The sequence below is a fragment of the Fundulus heteroclitus genome, unplaced genomic scaffold (genome assembly GCF_011125445.2).
Source record: "Fundulus heteroclitus isolate FHET01 unplaced genomic scaffold, MU-UCD_Fhet_4.1 scaffold_37, whole genome shotgun sequence".
NCBI lineage: Eukaryota > Metazoa > Chordata > Actinopteri > Cyprinodontiformes > Fundulidae > Fundulus > Fundulus heteroclitus.
The window spans coordinates 2,221,283-2,244,931 of record NW_023396781.1 but is presented as its reverse complement, the minus strand read 5'-3'; the positions used below and the strand labels follow the sequence as shown (position 1 = coordinate 2,244,931).

The following is a 23,649-nucleotide window of genomic DNA, read 5'->3' as shown; positions in this document are numbered from 1 at the left end:
GCGCTCCCAGTTTTTAAACGCACTTGAGAACAACATGCAACAACACAACATTTGAGCAGGCGTAGGGAGGGTCGGGGTCTTCTGCACACCCCCGTTCTCCGACGGAGGCAAGGAGTCTGGGGCCTGGAGGAGGTGCGGGCCACTGTGTCCGGGGTCTTGGCGGGGGGCTGCGGTGTGCAGTCAGCGGCCTACCAGGTCTGGGGCTGATGCCTCCGCTCCCCCCAGGGGGCGGGGGGCAGGGATGGCAAGGGTAAGGTGGGGGGAGGGAGTGGGTTTATTAGGTATTTAGGGGGAGGGGGGGGCTCTGGCCGGGTGGCTCGTACGGGTCGTGTTGGCCCGCCCTCTTGGGGGGGCCCGGTCCGGGGGGCGTCTGGTCGGGGGCCGGGGCCGGGGGTCGGGCACAAGCAGTCGTATAGTCGATTTGGGGTGACCCCCCCCCCTTTGGTCAGTGTTGGATGTGAGTGTTATGTGGGAATGTGTGTACAGTGTCTTTTTTTTTTTTTTTTTTTTTTTTTCTGTGTGTGGCGAGTGGGGCACAAGGGAGGGATGGGGTGAATGAGTTTTTTTTTTGTTTTTTTTTTCAGGTATGGGTGTGGTCCGCTCCCTCTCCCAAGAACATCTCAAGTCTCCGATAGGTGCGGAGCCCATCCCCCCACGTCCTGCCCTCCTCCACTTCGTTGGCGGGCGCCTTGGCCCCCTGGCGCATTAGTTGGCTTCGGGTTTGGGGCGGGTTCCCGGGCGTGCGCCGGCCCGCTCCTGGCGGCCTCTTCGCGGGGCCTGGCCCCCCGGGGGGCGGCCGGGGCCCTCGTCGCGGGGGCGGGGCGCCCCTGGGGCCTCTGGCCCTCAGGGCCCATGGCCGGGACCACTTCAGCGGGGCTGGCTGCCGGCGGAGCCCACGGGCTCGTCTCCGCGGCTCTTGAGGGCGTCGGCATTGCGGTGGCTGGGGGATTTCCTCGGGGTCGTCTCTGCTCCTTCCTTGGGGGGGGGGGGGTTGCAGATATCCTGTGTCGGCCCCTCCTGGGCGACCTGCTTTAGGGACCCCTTTGGGAGTCCGGGGCTACGGGTCCCCTGACGCCTGTCTCTGTGCTCGGGGAAGGTGGGTCTTTGGTTCTCCACAATCACTATCAAGCTATTTCTGGATAATCTTCACCTAAACTAGTGCACTTTCACATCTCCCACTGGTGCTGGGTCCCAGGTATTAAGTGTTCACTTATATACAGTAATCTTATAATTTATTTATTTATTTATTTATGTTGTGTCACTTTCTTTTTTCAAATATCACATTACACATGTCAGCTTACATAATAATATATATGATTTAGCAATGGCATCTAGGTGTTATTCAAGTGTATCTGTTGCTTTATGTCTGTTGGTTGTGCTGTTCTTTTTGTGTCTCTTTCCAGGTGATGGAGCAGACAGAGGACGTTTTATCATTCTCTTCCTTTTATCTCCTCTTTTTTTCACCTCTACTCTTTTTTTTTTCTTTTCTTTCACTTTTTGTTCTTCCTTTACTCTCCCATTGTCATGTCCATATAATTTGAAATTATCCTTGCAGGAATCATAATAAAGCTATTAACAAGCATAAATCAAGTGGAGCACTATGGCGAAAGCTGTTTGCTCCACTTGTAAAAGCAAAATCTGTCGAGCTCCATCTGGCATTGAGATATCAATTCCTATTGCCATAGTGCTAGACAGGACACTGGGGAAAAAAAAAAAAAAAAAAAAAAAAAAAAAAGATTGAACGCCAACAGACCTCAGACTGGCATATCTCCGCATTGCAAAGACCTGCCCTACTCTCTTACTGATTGGCTGATGTCATGGCTCTGCCAGATTTCATTGGTCGAGCGCAGCTTCTGTTTAAAATCTTGAATAAAAAGTCTACACGGAACATTTTGCGCTCATTTACCAAATGACGGAAATTCATCACAGCGACGGAAAACTTTAACCCCTGCTCTAGAGTCACTTGTGGAATACCACAGGGTTCAGTCCTTGGACCAATTCTCTTTACTATATATATGCTTCCGATTGGCAAAATTATCAGACAGCATGGGATTAATTTCCACTGTAATGCTGATGACACTCAGCTATATTTATCCATAAATCCTGATGAATCCAATCAGTTACTTCGACTGCAGTCATGTCTTGATGACATCAAAAGCTGGATGACTTTAAATTTCCTGCATCTAAATTCTGACAAGACAGAGGTTGTAATCTTTGGACCAGAGTCCTCAAAAAATAAACTTCTTAATCACTTTACCTGGATGGCATTAACTTGGCCTCTGGTAATAAAGTAAAAGATCTTGGTGTTATTTTTTACCAAGACATGTCATTTAAATCCCATATTAAACAGGTTTCCAGAATTAGAAATATTCTGTCCAGGGGTGATGCTGAAAAACTAGTCCATGCATTTGTTACTTCAAGGCTGGACTATTGTAATTCTTTACTATCAGGAAGTCCACAAAATGCAGTTCAAAGTCTTCAGCTGATCCAAAATGCTGCAGCAAGAGTTCTGATGAAAATCAACAAGAGGGATCATATTTCTTCAATTTTAGCTTCCCTTCATTGGCTTCCTGTTAAATCAAGAATAGAATTTAAAATTCTCCTTCTAACGTATAAAGCCCTTAATAATCAAGCTCCATCATATATCAGAGCTCTGATTACCCCGTATGTTCCTAACAGAGCACTTCGCTTTCAGACTGCAGGTCTGCTGGTGGTTCCTAGAGTCTCTAAAAGTAGAATGGGAGGCAGATCCTTTAGCTATCAGGCTCCTCTCCTGTGGAACCAACTCCCAGTTTTGGTCCGTGAGGCAGACACCCTTAAGACACCTTAGGCAGACTAATCTTAAAACTTTCCTTTTTGACAAAGCTTATAGTTAGAGTTAGAGTGGCTCATGTTACCCTGAGTTACCTCTGTAGTGTATATTTCTTCATAGTAGGTACACCTGGTCTGGCGTTCTGTTAACTGTGACATCATCCAGAGAAGACGGCTCACCCGCTACTACCATCTAATGTAGAACAGATTACTGGATCAATGTGTGCTTCTGTGCTTTTTTGTCTCTCTTGTTGTGTCTCTGCTCTGTCTTCTGTAACCCCAGTCGGTCGAGGCAGATGACCGTTCATACTGAGCCCGGTTCTGCTGGAGGTTTTTCCTTCCCGTTAATGGGGAGTTTTTCTTTCCACTGTCGCTTCATGCTTGCTCAGTATGAGGGATTGCTGCAAAGCCATGGACAACACAGACCACTGTCCCTGTGGATCTACGCTTCTTCAGTAGGAGTGAATGCTGCTTGTCAAGACTTAATGCAATCAACTGGGTTCCCTTAGATAGGATTTTTTTACCTTTTTGTTTTATCTAGAATGGTATGACCCATTCTGTATAATCTGATTGAATTTGACTTTGGTAAATTCCTTGAGATGACATGGCGCTGTATGAATAAAATTGAATTGAACTTGTGTATGTAATGTTTATCCATAGGAAAAATGCTCAATAGTGGTTGTGGGGAGCGAAAGAAACTCAGATGCCCGAAAGGAATGTTAGGATATCAACGAGGTCAAGTGAAACGAGCCGTTTATCCCAGAACTGCATGGCACACTTAGATGGCACTGACCCAAAAGATTGGCACATGTCTATCAGATACCACCCCGGAGGTGACACAGTTTCTCTGCTGATGTCACAGTTTGGATGTGTACAGCCCTTGTATGGTTGTGTACCTAGATACCTATATAATGTTTCTGTAATGAGCAATCGGGGCTTCCTGCCGATCAGGAGCCCATCAGCGCTGGTGTGACTGTAACTGTTTCTCTGTCTTTACGTAGATAAAATATAACTAAAAGTATACTTGTCTGTTTTATGCGTCCTACATTCAAGGTAATAAGTAAGTGGGGGTCGCCTGACTGGGTAAAACGAGCTGGGTCCACTGAGGGTGTTTCACCGTAGACGGGACACGGTGAAAACAATAACAAAATGGTGTTTCCACCCGGACCCAAAAGGCGACTTACCACCTTCCGTTTTCCGGCCAGGACGTCATTCCAGAGGAAAAACACACATAAAGGTAAGGAGATTTCATGTATCTCCCAGTGTCTTTTTCTTCCTGGAAGGGCCGACTTTTTGCACTCCTAAAGGCTGGGAAAAGTTTGAGGATAATTGTTTGCAAACGTGTCGAGAAGAATTTTGGGATTTGCGTGCGGTCACAGCGGTGAAAGTCCGGGAGACCCTGGCCAGGTCTCTGAAAATACTGTGAACCTTGAGAATGTGGGTTTAGAAGGTTCCCTTGTTAGGCACAGAGGAAAATACGTGTTCCTGTGTTTAGCATAAAAAGCTGCCATTCTGACAGGCACGCCATTACGCGTGGCTTCTAAAACATTGTGTAGCCTAGAAAATATGGGTTTAGAGACCCTTATTTTCCGCAAGGACGAACATAAAATTCTTCGTTTTCACGGAAATATAAAAGCTGCCTTTTCGAAAAACAAGCGCGTATGACATTGAGAACAAGACCAGGCAAATACACAATGGTGTGAATGCACGGGTTTGACGGAGGGTGGCTCTGTTAAAACCCCGATTACAGATGAATAAAGAAAGTAAGGCCGGTGAGTTCAAGAAATGTTTTTATAAGAAACCGTGACCTGTTGTGGAAACAGGAAGACCGGAATAAATCCGTGAGCTGGACGCAGCAAGACAGAAGAAAGAGTACGTACAGAGTTAACTAAAGCTTGGCCATAAAGGGTGAGTGTGTGTGTGTGTGTGTGTGTGTGTGTGTGTGTGTGTGTGTGTGTGTGTGTGTGTGTGTGTGTGTGTGTGTGACACGTTACTGACATTGAGCCAGTAAAATTGAAGGGTTTTTGGTGATGCAGAAGGGCCTCTGCGAGAAGGCCAGATGTGCACTCACTATTTGCAAATGTTAAAAAATAGACTAGCCCAAGCACAGGTAAAAACGGCTGGTGCTGTTGAGTTTGCTCGGGAAAAAATGCCAAAAAGAGGAAATCAAAATAGCAGGCTTGATAAAACTAACTGAACTTTATTTCAGCATATGCTTCTCAGGCCTCGACAAACAACAACAAGAGAGTGAAAATCTGCAGGGGGTAAGTGAACCATCTTCTTTCAAACAAGAAGGTAAGTACACAACTCCTCCAGTTATTCCGGGCATGTCACTGATTCGGCCTACGCAGTTAGAACAGTCCATGTCGACCTAAAACACTGGTTAAGAACGGATTTTTAACCACAGCCGGAAAAAACATGTCAAACACATTAATCACATGCTGCGCTTGAAAGAAGCCTTGACAAAACCTGAATGCGTGGCGGTCATTAAATACACGAGTTATCAATCTGGGGCCTCGAAAATAGTAATGGGGAACAACGCTGCTGATTCGGCCGCAAAAACAGTGGCTGATTATAAGAGAACTGTAAAGGCAACAGCACAGATTGTTCAGTCCCCCGTTGTTGCACGGGACACGGGGCTGGTGGACGTCATTGACATGAAAAAAGCTGCAGCACCTCAGACAAAACAGGCATGGATTGAAAAAGGGGCAAAACAGGACGAACAGACGGGTGTATGGAGGTCACATAATGGGAGACTTGTGGCCTCCTCGGCACTTCTGTTGCTTCTTTGTGAAGAAGCGCACCACAGGGGCCACCAGTCCAGTTAAAAACTGCTAAGGCTAATTAGCCAAAAGTGGTGGCACCCTTTCCTCAAGGATGTTTGTGAATATTTTGTAAATACTTGCTCCATTTGCTGCCATTACAATCCAAAGTAAACATTGAGAGTTGGAATGGGAGCATTTCCTGTTCCCAGCAAACCTTGGCAGAAGGTTGTTATTGATTTTGTGGACATAGGAAAAGACAAAAGGGTGAAAGGATGTAGATATTTGCTTGTTTGTTGTTGATACTTTCACCAGGTGGGTTGAAGCCACGCCCACCAAAACAGAATCTGCACGAGAGGTCATTAATTTGCTAATTAATGACCTGATCCCACGTTATGGTGTTCCACTCGGCATCCGTTCAGATAACGGAACACACTTCACCTCAGACTCCTTAAAACAAGTAGGAGTATTTTGGGATCAAACAGAAGTTTGGGTCGGCATTTCATCCAGCCTCTCAAGGGCTTGTAGAGAGGACAAATCGCACAATCAAAGAGCAGTTGGCTAAAGTTTGTGCTGATACTGGAATGACATGGCTGACTGCGCTGCCATTGGTGATGTTCTCAATTAGATCATCACCCACTGATCGCATGGGGCTGTCTCCCCATGAACTTTTGACAGGAAGGACAATGCCCTGTCCTTTCACTTCCTCTCTCCAACAGGGCTGTGAAACCAGCCTGGATCTACAACAAGAGGAGCTAACGCATTATGTCCAACAATTGCAGTCTGCTGTGAAGTTTTTGTCTCACAACACACAGGAAGCCCTGACCGGTGAACCAAAGGGAGAGACTCCGGAGCAGATTGCCCCTGGGGAGTGGATATACAGAAAAGTGATCCACAGAACTTGGAAAGACCCCAGGTGGATTGGACCCTTTAAGGTGGTAAGCTCAACCACTTACAGTTTGAAGGTTTCACTCGACAAAGCTGAAACCAAGGTAAGCAGATCTTGGCACAAATCACACTGTAGAAAGGGCAAACCTTCCACAGAGAGGAACCTCAGAGACACCAGAAAGCACCTGAGGGATATTGGAGAAAACATTGAGGAGTAAGAATGTTGCTGTGCTGCAGAAAAACATCGAGGGGAGGACGGGCCAGTTTGATTTTATTTGTTTCTGGTTTAATCCATGCTGAACAAATTCAGTTTGATACCACAACCTCCCGCAAGAATAATTCTGGACCGGTTGTGTTCAGGGCCAAGCGCGATGCGCCGGCCTGGAAAGTATCGTCAGATCCCTGCATTAGATATTACGGGGGCTTAGAGGTAAACTATACTCTGGGTAGCTCAGTAACTTTCCAATTCGATCTCTGTGACGTCATTGACTGTGGGGAGGACCCTGCATCCTGGAGGGGTTATGACGTTTACATGTGTCACTTCCTGTATGGCGCAGTGTCACAAAACAAAGTGTGCAACTGCCATTGTTTCAGACTCACAGTGCTACAGGATAGTTGTTTATAACCCTCTATCATGTGCTGACAGTGTTCAGCAGAGGAACATGCTAGAAAAGGGGCGCACCTTCGGATCAAAGTATTCTTGAAGATTTTAAGCGGGTATGTATTGACTATTGGTGATGTGAGGACTGGCTTATCAGCATACCTGGAACCACATGAGGTACTTGCGGTTGAAGTTTCTGTTGGAACTGACAAACTAGGAGCAGCTGCTCCTTTGGCCCCGGTGGCACGGCAACTTTGGAGCACACTGAGGACGTTTTATCCGGTAAGTACGGATTCTGGCCTTTTAAATGACACTACACGTTGTCCCGGCTTCAGCATATGCGAACAGAATGTTGAAAGTATGGGAAGACCAGACGGGCTCTTGCCCGTTATCAGTCACGCTGCAGCAACTCTTTAAACAGGCAATGGTAAAGGGCCAAACCGAGGATGTTAAGGAGGACATGGACAGAATGGGGACAGATCTGGGGCCCCTCCCTCCAGAAGTCCCATTTCAGATGTATCAGAGACCTCCATGGGGACAAATTTCCAGTAGAGATAAACCGCAGTACAGAAATAATAGAAAGGGACCAACCAAAGATTACGATGTGCCCTTGTGCTGGGCGTGTGGTTGGCCAGGGCATTTTGGAAGAGGCTGCCATAACCGTCGCTAGGATCTGACCAGCCCTTCCTCCCTGTCAAAAAAAGCAGGCCTGCACATGTTTGTCTGTCTGAATGTCATCTTTGTATGTAAATGTATGTATTTGTGTATCGTATGTAACTAAACGTTCGTCTGTGTGAAGTAATGTTCATGGTTTCAGAATGTTCATTTGTTTTGGGAGAACTGCAGCTCCGTAATTCAAATGACGTTTTTAATCATGAACTATGTTAACTAACAGCTGAAGAAAGAAAAAGAGACTACAATAACACAGTTTATGTTTTTTTTTTTTCACATTAAATATCCGGCCAAATTAAATTGTTACACTGAGATACGCATCGTCGCTACTCCTAAACCATTTGATGTACAGGCATGAGACTTTCACACATGAATGTCCCAACCCTTCTGGCACTCACAAAAAATGAATTTTGTGGATAACTGTTACGGTTTTTCCGCAGGAACAATTTGTTCGGGAGTAGCGAATGTGCAAAATCCTGAACATGCTTTAGAGCTGCATTTTTCCACATGATCCACTTTTTTACATCGTCGCTGTGCCTACACCGATTTTTGTACAAACATAAAAATGAGCAACATAGTCCTCAAAAGCCTGCTGATACTCACAGTGAAAGAATTATTTTGATATCTCTTATACTTTTTCTGCTAGAGCAATTTGTTCGGGACCCTTTTTATAGGATTTTTGAAATTCCTTAAAAATCCCCTTTATATCATAATTTTATTTTATTAAAATATTTCCAGCAAAAACCGATAGCAAGTCTTCTTCCCCTATCCGTTAAGAAATAAACGTAGAAAAAATTACGTCTCTACCATTTACGGATCAGGAGATATGGAGCGTTGTGCGAGGCAAAGTTCTCTATTATAACCCAATGGGACAAAAGATATGAAAAAGCTGAAATATACCATAATAGCTGAAAGATATCACTACATTTTAAAAGTTGAATGGCGTTTCTAGCTGAAAGTGGGCTGAAGTAGTTATCTGTCAAAAAGCAGCTGAAATGAGCGGAATTTTAGTGAATTACATTAATTTCCTATGGGAGAAAAACAGCTAAAAATTTGCAGAAAAAGATGAATATTTTAAAAAGTTGAAGAGTTAAAAGTCCAAAAAGTTATAGCCATCGATTCCAGAAGAAGCTGAATAGTTTCAAAGTTGAATGGCTGAAATCGGAGAAAAATTGTAGGAGGAGAAGCGAAGCAAACTTTAAACAGTAAAAACGCATTTGGAAGAATAAACGGCAATAATAAAGAACTAGAAAAAATTGCATTTCCTGCGAAAATGCACTGTGAATGCAGATAGCTGAATGATTGAGCAAAAGATGCAGAAGATCTTTGAAGAAGAGAAAAAATTGCTGAAAAGCATTGAAGAAGTTGAAAAAGTTGAAGAAGTTGAAAAAGTTGAAGAATTTGAAAGAGTTGAAGAATTTGAACATGAAAGAACAATAGCTGAATGATTAGAAGAAGAAAAAACTGAGGGAAAGGCACCAAACATTTCCTAACGGCATCCTGATAATAGGCCGTGTAATTCGAGTATAGGGCGGCAGAGTCCTACAAAACTAACGTCTGCATTGTGTGTTTGTGTGTATGACTGGAAAATTATTGACTTCAGTAAAATATCCACGCACATTGGCCATTTGCAAATGTGCTGCACACAAAGCGGGCAAAGACATTGTGTCCTTGGGAAATGCCTTTGCTGACAAAACTGCAAAAGAAGCCGCTTTAGGTCCCATTCACACCTTACATTACAGCCATGATCCAATACTGTTTTGTACCACACCATTTTAAAAGATATGCAACAGCAAGCTCCGGACACGGAAAAGAATTTGTGGTTAAAACATGGAGCTAAATTAACAAATGAAATCTATATGTGACCTGAGAACAAGCCTATCCTTCCTAAAAATCTTTCTAAATGGGCGGCTATCTTGAGCCATGGGGTGACCCATGTCTCCAGAGGGGGGGTGGTTGGACAGAAAAATAGCAATTTTACAAGCACCTAAACCCCAAACTAAGAAACAAATGATGTCATTTCTGGGCCTCACTAATTATTGTAGGACCTGGGTGCCAAATTATGCTGAGATAACCTCCCCTCTTCTGAGACTTATTTATGATCAGGAACTAAAAATCTGGACCCCAGAAGCAGAAAATGCTTTCTGTGCTCTCAAACAAAGTCTTGTTTCCAGCACAGCCTTAGGCCTGCCAGACTACAACAAACCTTTTATTCAAATGGTGGACTGCAAAGGGCATTTTATGACCTCAGTCTTGGTACAACAGCATGGAGACAAAATGAAACCCATTGCTCATTTCTCCTCAAAACTAGACAGTGTGGCTTGTGCACTCCCCCATTGTGTGCAAGCTGTTATTGCAGCCTCTATGGCTGTTGAAAGTAGTGCTACAATTGTTTTATTTCATCCTTTGATTTTGAGGGTTCCACATGCAGTTTCAGCCCTGCTGCTCCAGACAAACATGAATTTTCTTTCTCCCGCTAGACACCTTTCCTGTATGGCAACCCTGCTCTCTCAGCCTCATCTGACTATTGAAAGATGTACCACTTTAAATCCTGCCACCTTACTTCCACTCCCAGATGAAGGCTCTAAACATGACTGTCAAGAATTAGCACAACAAACAGCTAAGAGCAGACCTGACCTTCAAGATTTACCACTACCTCAGGGCGAAATATTATTTGTCGATGGGTCATCTCGAAAAAATGAGTATGGGAAAACTCAAATGGGTTATGCAGTTGTTACCTCTAACAAGGTTTTGAAATCAGGGGCTTTACCTTCAGCGTACTCAGCTCAAGCTGCAGAATTAGTTGCATTAACAGAAGCTTGTAAACTAATGAAAGGGAAAGATGTAACTATTTACACAGACAGCCAGTATGCATTTTCAACAGTGCACTCTTTCGCTCAATATTGGAAAAATCGTGGTATGGTGACCTCTACTGGTAAACCAGTGACACATGCTGTATTACTGAAAAAATTATTGACTTCAGTAAAATATCCACGCACATTGGCCATTTGCAAATGTGCTGCACACAAAGCGGGCAAAGACATTGTGTCCTTGGGAAATGCCTTTGCTGACAAAACTACAAAAGAAGCTGCTTTAGGCCCCATTCACACCCTTACATTACAGCCATGATCCAATACTGTTTTGGACCACACCATTTTAAAAGATATGCAACAGCAAGCTCCGGACACGGAAAAGAATTTGTGGTTAAAACATGGAGCTAAATTAACAAATGAAATCTATATGTGACCTGAGAACAAGCCTATCCTTCCTAAAAATCTTTCTAAATGGGCGGCTATCTTGAGCCATGGGGTGACCCATGTCTCCAGAGGGGGGGTGGTTGGACAGAAAAATAGCAATTTTACAAGCACCTAAACCCCAAACTAAGAAACAAATGATGTCATTTCTGGGCCTCACTAATTATTGTAGGACCTGGGTGCCAAATTATGCTGAGATAACCTCCCCTCTTCTGAGACTTATTTATGATCAGGAACTAAAAATCTGGACCCCAGAAGCAGAAAATGCTTTCTGTGCTCTCAAACAAAGTCTTGTTTCCAGCACAGCCTTAGGCCTGCCAGACTACAACAAACCTTTTATTCAAATGGTGGACTGCAAAGGGCATTTTATGACCTCAGTCTTGGTACAACAGCATGGAGACAAAATGAAACCCATTGCTCATTTCTCCTCAAAACTAGACAGTGTGGCTTGTGCACTCCCCCATTGTGTGCAAGCTGTTATTGCAGCCTCTATGGCTGTTGAAAGTAGTGCTACAATTGTTTTATTTCATCCTTTGATTTTGAGGGTTCCACATGCAGTTTCAGCCCTGCTGCTCCAGACAAACATGAATTTTCTTTCTCCCGCTAGACACCTTTCCTGTATGGCAACCCTGCTCTCTCAGCCTCATCTGACTATTGAAAGATGTACCACTTTAAATCCTGCCACCTTACTTCCACTCCCAGATGAAGGCTCTAAACATGACTGTCAAGAATTAGCACAACAAACAGCTAAGAGCAGACCTGACCTTCAAGATTTACCACTACCTCAGGGCGAAATATTATTTGTCGATGGGTCATCTCGAAAAAATGAGTATGGGAAAACTCAAATGGGTTATGCAGTTGTTACCTCTAACAAGGTTTTGAAATCAGGGGCTTTACCTTCAGCGTACTCAGCTCAAGCTGCAGAATTAGTTGCATTAACAGAAGCTTGTAAACTAATGAAAGGGAAAGATGTAACTATTTACACAGACAGCCAGTATGCATTTTCAACAGTGCACTCTTTCGCTCAATATTGGAAAAATCGTGGTATGGTGACCTCTACTGGTAAACCAGTGACACATGCTGTATTACTGAAAAAATTATTGACTTCAGTAAAATATCCACGCACATTGGCCATTTGCAAATGTGCTGCACACAAAGCGGGCAAAGACATTGTGTCCTTGGGAAATGCCTTTGCTGACAAAACTACAAAAGAAGCTGCTTTAGGCCCCATTCACACCCTTACATTACAGCCATGATCCAATACTGTTTTGGACCACACCATTTTAAAAGATATGCAACAGCAAGCTCCGGACACGGAAAAGAATTTGTGGTTAAAACATGGAGCTAAATTAACAAATGAAATCTATATGTGACCTGAGAACAAGCCTATCCTTCCTAAAAATCTTTCTAAATGGGCGGCTATCTTGAGCCATGGGGTGACCCATGTCTCCAGAGGGGGATGGTTGGACAGATAAATAAAAATTTTACAGCCTATGGATTTCATTCCTATTCAAAAGGTTTTTGTAGAGCATGCCTCACATGTGCCAAACACAATCCACAGGGATTTTTGAGGCCACGTAAAGGGCGATTTCCAACACCACAATATCCATTTCAAATTATTCACATGGATTTTATTGAACTAAACAAAAGTGAAGGGAAAAAATATTGTTTAGTGATAATTGATGCATTTTCTAAATGGAAAGAAAATTTTCCAAAAAATAAACCAGATGCTCTGACAGTAGCAAAAGCTCTCTGCAGAGATATCATTCCTAGGTATGGCATTCCAGAAAAAATATACAGTGACAATTGAACACATTTTGTAAACCAAATAGTGAAGCACATAGGTACTCTGTTCCACATAGAGCTAAAAAATCATTGTGCATATCACCCTCAAAGTGCTGGTTTAATTGAGAGAATGAACGGAACAATAAAAAACAGGCTAAAAAAGTGCATGCAGGAAACTGGCAGACCATGGACTAAGTGTTTGGACTTAGTAAAAATGTACATAAATATCACATCAACATCTGGATTAACACCTTATGAAACTCTGTTTGGGAGACCTTACAGGTTACCCCGGTTTAAGACTCAGTGGGAAACTGATGAAGAATCCAATTTAGCAGATTATATGAGGAAGATGCTAGAAACGCAGAAACAGAAAGGAACTGATGAGAGCCATTCTGTTTCCCAGCAGGACACCCAACTTGTGAAACCAGGAGACTGGGTGTTGGTGAGGAGCATAAAGAAGTTTTGGATTTCACATGCTTTCCTATTCGGCCTTTGCTTCCAACAGGACCTAACATGATGCCCAGACAAGACCCAATTGGCCAATACAGCACCACCCACCTGTGGGAAAAGGCGCTACTGACCATTTTGGTCAAATGTTGAGTTCTGGGCCCAGATGTGGTGAGGCTGAGTTGCTAAAGGAGGCCAATCTGACCCATGAACTTTGGTCACGTTTGGTGACATTAAGTATTGGCACCCCTTTTTGAGGCACTTCCCAGTACAGGATTTGGACCAAACTAACAGAGTACCATCACACAGTGATACTGAACACAACCATGTTAGCGGCTAACGGTTAGCATGTTGCTAATCGGAAGTAGCTCTAGGAAGCTCGGACAAACTTCTGCTTTACAGAGTCTGTACCGCCTTTATACAGAATGCTCCTAAATAAGTTTGGGCCTCGTCACGTAAAGCATCTCCAAGTTAGGAGATGTCAAACATCCAATGCTTTTCAATGGGGGCGAAACCCCTTATACTCCCTAGAAATGCAGGCCCACATATGGCTACAGTATATTCAAGTTTGAAATTCTACTTCTGCTTTGTTAAACGATTCAGTGTTTAGAATGAGTTAGGAAATGTTTGGTGCCTTTCCCTCAGTTTTTTCTTCTTCTAATCATTCAGATATTGTTCTTTCATGTTCAACTTCAACTTTTTCAACTTCTTCAATGCTTTTCAGCTATTTTTTCTCTTCAAAGATCTTCTGCATCTTTTGCTCGATCATTCAGCTATCTGCATTCACAGTGCATTTTTGCAGGAAATGCTAATTTTTCTAGTTTATTATTGAACTTATACAAAGAGATTAAACGATCTGTAAAAATATTTTTGTTCGAAGAAATTTCAAGATCTGGGGTAAAGGTTAAGAACTTTAGAATAGTTAGTTTCAGAGGGAACGATGTGGTTGATTTTGTTTTGAGAAAGTTTTACTGTAATTTTGTTTTAATTTTTTTTCTTTTCAACTTATGTAAACTACACTACGGATGAAGATGGACAATTCTTGTATTAGACACTTTGATTTTGGACGAAATCCATATTGGCAAAATGCTGGCAGAATTCCTTGTGGTTTCAGACACAACGATTGGAGAAAGAAGATTCATGGACGATGCTCGTCCTGGAACGATGTTGTGCTGTTGAACTGAGACATGAGGACTGAAAATGGACAACTAATGGCAGGGGCAAAGACAGAGGCATCGGATAACCTTCAATGGACCGCAACACGAAACAAAGATGAGTTGGCAGACACCCCTTCTGCATTTCACATCAAATTTTCCTGTGCACAATTAAAAAACAAAACACACATTAGAAACAAACACATTGGCGGATGCGCTTAGGAGAAAACTTTCAGATTAAAAGCAATCAAGATTATTAATAAACCCCTAGGATGTTAATTGTTTTAAGTGAGAGCTGTTATTAGCGAGCGATAATAAGGTCAAACGCATTCGGGAGAGAGGTTCTGGCCCGAAAGAAAAGATGGTAAAGGTTCGCAAAGAAGGATTTTCTTTTACTTTTCTAACAAAGTTTTATTTAAATCATCTAAAACATTTATAGATATGTTTTGGAATTTTATTAACCCCACAGGGGGTTTGACTTAGATTCAAAGAGGCGCTTTAAGATACAACAAGCTTCGTCAAACACAAGGTGCACGAGAAGAAATAGGGGACACCGCTAATAGACATTCATTTTGCACCAAAAATGTTAAGTTACTTGATGAAAGCATAGAGCAGCTTAAGAAATTATGCTAAACCTAAAACAGGTTCGACAACTTATGAATATTGGTGATTAAAGTAAGGAGTGGGACACAGAGGGGCCGTTTAATCGTAAAAGGGAAATGGATAAGAACAATGTATGCAATTCAGACGACATGAAAAAAAAAATACATCTACATCAATGAGCGATAATAATGATCATGAAAAAACTAGTGGGCGAAAAAGTTAAAGTAGGCATTACAGCAACAGTTAATAGCGTAAACGAATGAACGAACGAGTGAGCAACCTAATTTTTCAATATAAGCAGAATAAACTCTAAACCTTTTAACCTTGTTCAAGCGAAGGAGAAATTGTGAGCACAACATTTACTGGGTATCTTAAAGTAAGCAGCGGCGCAAAGAGGAATCAAATAATTAGGATGCCTGTAAAATCTGCCACTCCGACAGATATCAATAAAGCACCACAAAGGTTAAGGATTTAAATGGATAAAACTACAAGATTAGAATAATGCCTTATTCTACTAACTAACATGGGTAAATTAGGGATTAAAGCACCAGTGAAAATAGTTTGGAGTTGTACACAGTTACCTAAAAGGTTTGAGGAGACTTAACATCTCTCTGTTTGAACACAAAATAGCACAATAGTTGTCCTTTAACTAAATGTTAAAACATCCAGAAGAAGAAAAACACACATAAACATAGTTTAGCCATCTATTAACCTAGTGGTCTTTTAGACCAGGATAATCTAACGATTATCCTCTTGCGTACATACAGAAAAGTAATGAGGTCAATTAGATTAGTTGGACGTTTGGTATCTGGTCAGGACAACAGAAGTGACTCCTGGACACAAGATGATGATAGGAGGATAACAGCTTGAACATGATATCATGAAGGTTGGCTCTGAGGAACATCAGAGCTGCAATGGCACCCAACAGTGAAACTCCTGCTGTGCTAAAAACATCTTGAACAGGACTATGCGTGACTGCTTTGCTTCACAGGTGATGGAATTCAACTACAAGGTTTCACGAACATGACATGGAGAGGTTGGCGTTCAGGAAACGCACCTAGAACACACTCTTGGACTCTCAACAAAAGAACATTTGAAAAAGGGGATTCAACAATATGCAACTTGGGGTATTACTGGGCTCGAAAGCGGGACACTAAAGAGTAGATAAACTGAAAGCCTGGGCTTACGACGAGAGACATTTCACAGACAGAGGGTGTGGGACACCCAGGAATAGCTGCTGTGGTTTGAAAATGTCAGAGATTTGTCGCAGGTGGTGGAGTGTTTCGATGACCCAGGCACTTGGGACCAGGTTGGACCAAGGAGACGACATCGTGTTCCCACAGGGATTAGCTGTGACCTAACACTGACTGTGAACATTTTTGTTTTTGGGTTTGCTGGGGTTGCCAAAAGGAGCATCGGAGATGACTTTCTCTATCCTGACCAGGTTCACGCTTAAAACACATGAGAACAAGAACAAGATACTTGTTAAAGGGTTGATTTACCTTGGGTTAAAATTATGCTTGAGTGTATTATCAATTAAACTAATGTTAGATGACTGAAACAGGTTTAAGATCAATAACATTGTTGTCTAACAGGAAGGTACTTTAAGTGCAATTAGAGGGAGAAGGGGTATGAAAAATAAGTTTTCTTCATACCCCTTTCCAGACAACTTTCTTTAATCAATAATCAATATCAGATATCAGGGTAAATAGACCTGATAAATTTTATTTAGAGGAAAACTTTGTTTATCTCATTTCTATTTATGTTCAAATTATTTAATTGAATTGGAACACAAAATGTAATTTAATGTTTACCAATTACTTTTTTATGTGGTACTTGGTTATTTGAAGAATTTCTGAAATTGATTATTTTTTATCATCATTATTTGTTAATTTCTGAAATGTATTTATTTATTATTTGTTAAATGTGTTAAATTTGTCAATTGTCTAAAATAAATTCCTTTCATTCATTCATTCATTCAACCCTTCACGATTACAGGAGTATCTGTCAAAAAAACATCCTGACAAGGCATTAAAAGACTCAGCCCACTTCCAGTCAATGAGGGATCATCATTCAAGGCGCTCTACAATCAACGGCATGTTTGCTCGGAGCGTTAACCAGACAGAGAGTGGGTTGGTGGCATCTTATAACACAGCACTACTGAATGCAAAGGCCGGCTTATCGTTTACTGAGGTCTCTTTTTATTACCGCAATAAAGGAGGCGATCTCCACCGTCATGCAGCACGACCCGGCGCCAGTCACCAAGGCCATCCCACTCAGTATTGACAGTGTGGCTCGTCATGTGTCTGTTATGTTGTGACAACCTGCTTGTTGCACAGAGCTGGCTGCACTGTTTTCCTCTCTCCCTCTAACCTCCTGTCCTCTGACAGCCCAAGACACGCCCTGGCCACGCCCCCAACCACATGCACTCACCTGATTTGTCCGCAGTTCAAGATGGCTCCTTACTCCAGTTTCAAAAATGTCAGTGTCTCAACAGACAAGAGACAGAGGCCGTTTCTCAATATGCGTTCTTGAGCGTTCTCGTGTGCTCGTGACACGTCATCAGCCTCAGCCCGAGCACTGTTCCAAAGCCGAGAACGCCAAATCGAGAACGCGCCGAATTCCCCGGATGTTGTTCTCGCCCGCCCTCTTTATCGAGCATGCATCAGAGCAGACTTGTGCGTTCTTCAGACTGACCGCTTGCCCAGAATGCACCGCGGCCGCAGCTTGATACGAGACAGCGCAAACAGAGCTCACAGCGGTAAGTTAAAAATTCCCTTTTCTGCTGCTGTTGTTCTTCAAAAGTACGTTTTCAGATCGTTTGAGGCGAGAACATTATACTTTTAAGCTTTCCTATGTGGCCTGTTTACAGAGTTAGTGCGTAATTAAAAAAAAGTGGTGTGCATAATACCGCTGGTTATGATTTATTTGTTTTGTGTTTATCTGTGTGTTGCTTTATTAACTCAATACTTGCTGGAATAAATTGAAAATATCTCCCTAGGACGACAGCAGCATATAAAATAAATAAATTCTATAAATGTTTTTCCTAAGTGAGTTTCTTCTGAGTCAGGACACGAATAATTGAGAGGAGAAAGAGGGAAAGAAAACAATAGTAATAATAGTATATAAAAAATACATTTATTTTATACAAATGTTTTATCTTTGGAACAGAATGAAGGTGTAATATATTCAACAAATTATTAACAGTTACTAACATGGTTTAAAACAAAGAAATAACTCATTAAGATCTTATACAAACAGACAATGCCTATAAACTTACAATTAAAAATAGTTGGAATGGAAATTATTTAACGATTATGTATTTTCACAGGTGGTGAAAAAAATAAATGAAGCAGCATGTGAACATGACTCCAACTGATCTGCGTTAGGTCAGGTGTAGTCATGTTCACTTAAACATGCAGCCAGCTGCAGCAGCTCCCTGTCTTCAGCCGCGGGATAGTCATCCTCCTCTGGATCAACCTCCTCGTCCTCCTCTGGGTCAACCTCCTCATCCTCCACGTCTAGCTGGTCCCCTGCCTCTATACTAATATTGTGGAGGATGCAGCAGGCAGCGATTACTTTTAGGGCAAACGTCATGCAGACCTCCAGCGCCCTTAAGAAGATGGAATGCCACCGTGTCTTCAGACCACCAAAGACACGCTCTGTGATGTTTATCAGCCTTGTCGTGGTGCCTGTTGTAGCATTCCTACACTTGACCTGTACCAAATATATAATTAACTTGTAATTTAGGTAATATGCTGATCTGTCTTAATCTTCTATCCAATTAATATCATATATCAATTGTGTGTCATTGCTGGCTCTATTTAAGGACAAGAAGGTAAGAGATCTTACTGGCAAGCTGTTTCCCTATAGGATGCTCCACAGGCCAGCCAGCAGAGGGTCACCAGCACCTCTATCTCCTGTGGCCATCCATGGACCTTCTGGATGGGCAGCAGCTGAAGGAGGAGGACGATGGTGGCCCTGTTTAGCCTGAAGGCTGGTTTCAGGTCCCCTTCATTAAAAAATATTTGGAGGATTGGCACAGAAGTGTTTATCCTCACATATTTTGTTTCTGTTTCTTCCTGTAAATAAAAAATGCCAAATGTTACCATAATTGTTTTTTTGTCACCTTTTCTATACATAAAACTATACCTGTTTAAAATGCAGATTATTATAGTTCTCAAGAAAGAAAAGGTAAAATGTATAGTGTTGTATAGTAAATGTAACAAATGGTTTCCCTTCTCTGGTATTTTTTACCATTTCACTGAAATATGAGCTGAACTAACTGCACATAATTTATAGATTAATCACTGTAAAGGTGGACAGACATAAAAATGTTTTTTTTTCCTTTCCTAATGATCAATGCTGTGAAGGTCAGGATCGGTGCAATAAAGTAGCTTAACCCTACTGTTACTAATGTTAAAACTGGGTCTTCATTTTTATTAATATAGGAAAAATAGTCACAATTTCAACCTGATCACGTTTTTAATACCATCCTCAATGTTTTTTTTAAAGATAAAAGTAGGAAATAGGCTGTGAATCTTAAAATGCCTACCAGTTGGCAATAGATGGGTGAGCAAAGCCTGCCTTCTGAGCCTCCTCTGCTGCATCAATCTTCTCCTTGCTCGGATTTTCCTCCTCAACTGCATCACCTCCTCTTCAGCCTGCTGGTAAAGCTGACCAACGACCGAAGCAACAGCAATATTGCTCGTATCGCTCATTTTGCTTCTACAAAGTGCTGATTTTTAAAGATTCAATCGCCTCTGCAACTACAACAATTACAACTCCCCACAAAGAAATTCTCGCTATTGCTGGTTTTATAGCCACAGTTCTGTAATTATTTTAGATATTTTTTATACTTTTTAGAAATTAATTTAAATAAAAAACGTTTTCAATAAGATATGATGGTGTAGTGTATAAATAGTTTTGAACGTTAAAGGAATGCTCAAGAGCTGCGGGTGTGATGACGTCACGAGTATACTTCTGTTCCAATACACAATACGTGCTGCGTGCTCGCGTTCTCGTCAAGTCTGTTCTCGGTAAGAACACAGGAAGATCGGACTTGACGAGAACGCGAGTACGGACTCGCGTTCTCGTGAATTGAGAAACGGCCAGACAACTGCGACCAAATCAAGTCAGAACCAGCTTTACCTGGTTAACTCTGGCGCACTCAGGCTAAAACTGACTTCCCAGTGTCCAGATGTGAAAAAGCTACCATTGGCCCACCAAGCACAGGGCTCTCATTGAATAAAGTGCTATTAGTCCAATTAAGTTTTTCAACGTTTTCTCAGCGTCTCAGTCCCCATTTGTTTTTCAAGACTTCAATAATTCCAGATCGCATCCATTTTCCCCCTCAGGTCTCAGGTCTCAGATGGTTTTCAAAAAGCCTAGAGCACATTAATGGATGCGTGAACGATTTCTGTTTTTATTGGTTTACGGTTGATCATGTGAATGTTGTGAACGTATGTTGTTCGGCTTCTCTGAATATAGCAGTAAAACTAATTTTCAACAAATTCTGCAGTAGTGGTCTTTTCCCTCCCCTATGTTCCACTTTGCTTAATACACCTTGGGTTAAATGTGGTGATATTGTGAATGTAACTGTAATATAAATATGAACCACTTCTATTCAAACTTCCCATATTATACTCTAATTTCACACACCTGTAAGAGGTCCAACAAAACTGTATCAGAGACCTGAAAAAACATGTTTTTCATTGGACCATTATTATCCAATTCAGTCATCCCCAAAGGCTGTGGGGCCTGTTAAACTCCACTTCACAGCCCTTCCCGGGAAAATCTTAGTAGCAACTCAAAGTCTCAGGGTCATGTTGCAACTAAAATAACATTTCTATGTCGTTTACCAGTTTCTCCAGTTAAGTAATGTATAAAAATGACCTATTATATGTCTCCCAGTAGCTGTGGTTTTTATGGGGGGGGGGGGGGGGGGGGGTCGTGAGATGCCGCGTGAGAGCAGAGGTTCGAGTCGAAGCACGAGACTGGCACACCTCTGATCTTCATCTACCTGAAGCACTGCTTAGCGAAAATGTTTCACCCACGAACTACCAGTTACTGACAGCCAACTCTAAGCAAGCAAACACGCGCTCATAGAAAACTTATAGTATTAATGCGCGCGTCATGCCGCTACAATAGCTCAGCCTCACTGCTCACTCTTTCCATGGCTGAATGTTGTGTTTACACACCAAATAGACAAACTCTTAGCTCTAAGCAAATCCGTTTGAGGCATTTAATTCTGCCCACAGATTTCCCATCCAATGACAGTCACAGGAAAATGTCGCAGCTATGATCCAAACAAAACCGATCGAGCTTTAATTGGATGCTTAGCCGGTCCTCGTCGCCAACCCGATCAAATAAACGTGAGGAAGTCTCACCTGCATCAGTACCGATGTTCTGTTTCCATTGCGTAGCCTCGCTGGCTGTCACAAAGCCTCTGAGTAAGGCGCTTTCTACGCTCAGCCACATGTTTGTTTGAGCCGAGCAGCGGCTGGATCTCCTGCCTGCAGATCAGACCACGCTCAGGACACCCTGATGACGGAGGCAAGCCACAACGCCGGGATCTGACGCTACCCATGTGCCGAAAGAAGAGTCAGTAAGCAGCCATGACAGATGCGCGCTGCATTCTGGGAAAGGCAATGAAACGGTGCACAAAAACAGTAAGGAGTAACTGCACGTCACACTGCACACCGACCACCAAGGGCGGATCCAATCTTTTCAGGGCCCAAGGCAAAACGCTTTGTTATTGTCTTTGATAGATCTACTTATTAGTGTTCTGTGTCATTTATTTCTAATGTTTTTGAGATCGTTTTTGTTTGGTTTTTACTTCATGGATTTTTTTCTATTTAATATTTGGGTGTATTGAGTTGGGCTGGGTATCTGTTTTTCAAGAATTGATTTGACTCCGATTCTCAAGATTTAGAATGGATTTTTTTCCCCGATTCGATCTGATTGGATTTCTGGTATTAAACATTTTTTTAGCTGTTACCTGAATTTCATGACTGTGTAGTTATGCAACAATCAGCAAATTAATAAAGTTGATAGTTAATGACGGCTGTAAGGACCAAACCCTCTCCCTGAATGTTGAGACAATTGTTTTCACAAAGGGTAGAAAACAGGGGACACCAGAGATATCTACAGCTGCTATTGCTTTTCAATTCAAATCAATCAAATATACTTCATTCAACCAAAAGGGACACTAAATTTGGACACTAACCTGGTGCATTTTTAGAAATATGACATTAAAAATTAACCTCCCGGCCTGGCGTTGAAAGACTCCTGTGATGTATGTTGCCTCCATCCTTCTAACCACTAGGTGGAGCTCGGCGCTTTGTTTTGATTTTGACCTGCTGAGCACTGAGAGCAGAAGAAGAACTACATTAGAATGATTATTATTAATATATATATATATATATATATATATATATATATATATATATATATATATATATATATATATACGAACAAAGAACATACATGAACAGTATAGAACATAGATGCAAATACAACATCCAAGGGCATTGCAGAACATAGAACAAGTAGTTTACAAAGTCAAAATCAGACTGTAGCTTGAGGCTTGAAGTTTTTAAGAATTGAATGGCTTCAGCATTTGAACTTAATTTCAAGGATTCTATGTAGATATTTATAGAAGACAATAAAATCTGCAAATTAGGCTTTTGATGTAAATATTTGGAGGTATGAATGTAATATTTACTGTAAATGATAAAAAAAAAAAAAGTTAACATATAAAGATTCTGCATTAACAGGGTCACATTTCCCCATTCCAAGTAGAACATTCTTAACTGTTAAAGTGATATATATAATTTATCAAATCATTTATTATATGTCAAATGAAGCTCATTATTGGGTCAAAACTTACTCGGTGCTGCTTTAACATGAAACTTTAATCTGCTGCTGTATGTTCATGCATAGTTTTTAACCAACTATTTGCTCGTTGCAGTGTGTCTGTTTGTAAAGCAGAGCCTCAGAGGTTATCTGCACTCTGTCTTTAATACCCTTTCTGCTAATAAACTCACCATGGCTGAGGTCACAAGAAAAGAGAGCTTGTGGAAATGACCAAGTATAAATAGCCAGTGTTCAGTGTTTTGTTCAGTGCCGCTGGCCAAATTAAGTTCCCAGTTATTGCGGGATCTTCTTTCTGCTGATGAACTACAGAAGAAGGATATTGCACTAAATCTACAAAAATATTAAACTTTAGCTTCCTTTTGAGAAGCTCAATTCATCTGATTTGCATTCATTATTTTGTCCTTGACTGGGAAATAGTTACAGCGTGTCCAGTTGAACATCCATGTTTCTACCTGCAGTACAGCCACAACAGAATCTAAGCTGTAAACATCATCCAAGGTTCATCATGAATGACAGCACAAAGAAGGAGGTAGCATGAAGAAGCAAACATTAAACACAACACTTGATTTAGTTATGCTTGATAAAGCTTACAGAGTGACTTAGGCTGTCCTGATCAATCTCTGTAGTTATGCTGCTATAGGTTTACACTGGTGGAGGACATAAAATCAATTTGTTTCATTCTGCTATATTTTCCTACTACTCTCAAATCTAGCTTTATTTGTTCTCTCTTTATTTTTTTCTCTTTATAGTAGCTACATCTGGGTGAGCTAGTGCTGCCAGCAACCTCTTGTTGT

At 41.8% G+C, this 23,649-nt stretch overlaps 1 protein-coding gene across 1 annotated transcript in view; it reads right to left on the bottom strand.

The window, feature by feature from the left end:
• The window catches only part of ttc27 (tetratricopeptide repeat domain 27), a gene marked incomplete at its 3' end in the record, with an annotated part of 176,843 nt that extends 155,217 nt beyond the window's left edge, over positions 1–21,626 (bottom strand). The window contains 1 exon segment of the mRNA XM_036130656.1: positions 21,367–21,626. Within this exon segment, the coding sequence (XP_035986549.1) occupies positions 21,367–21,457 (91 nt within the window).
• Between the last annotated feature and the right edge of the window lie 2,023 nt (positions 21,627–23,649).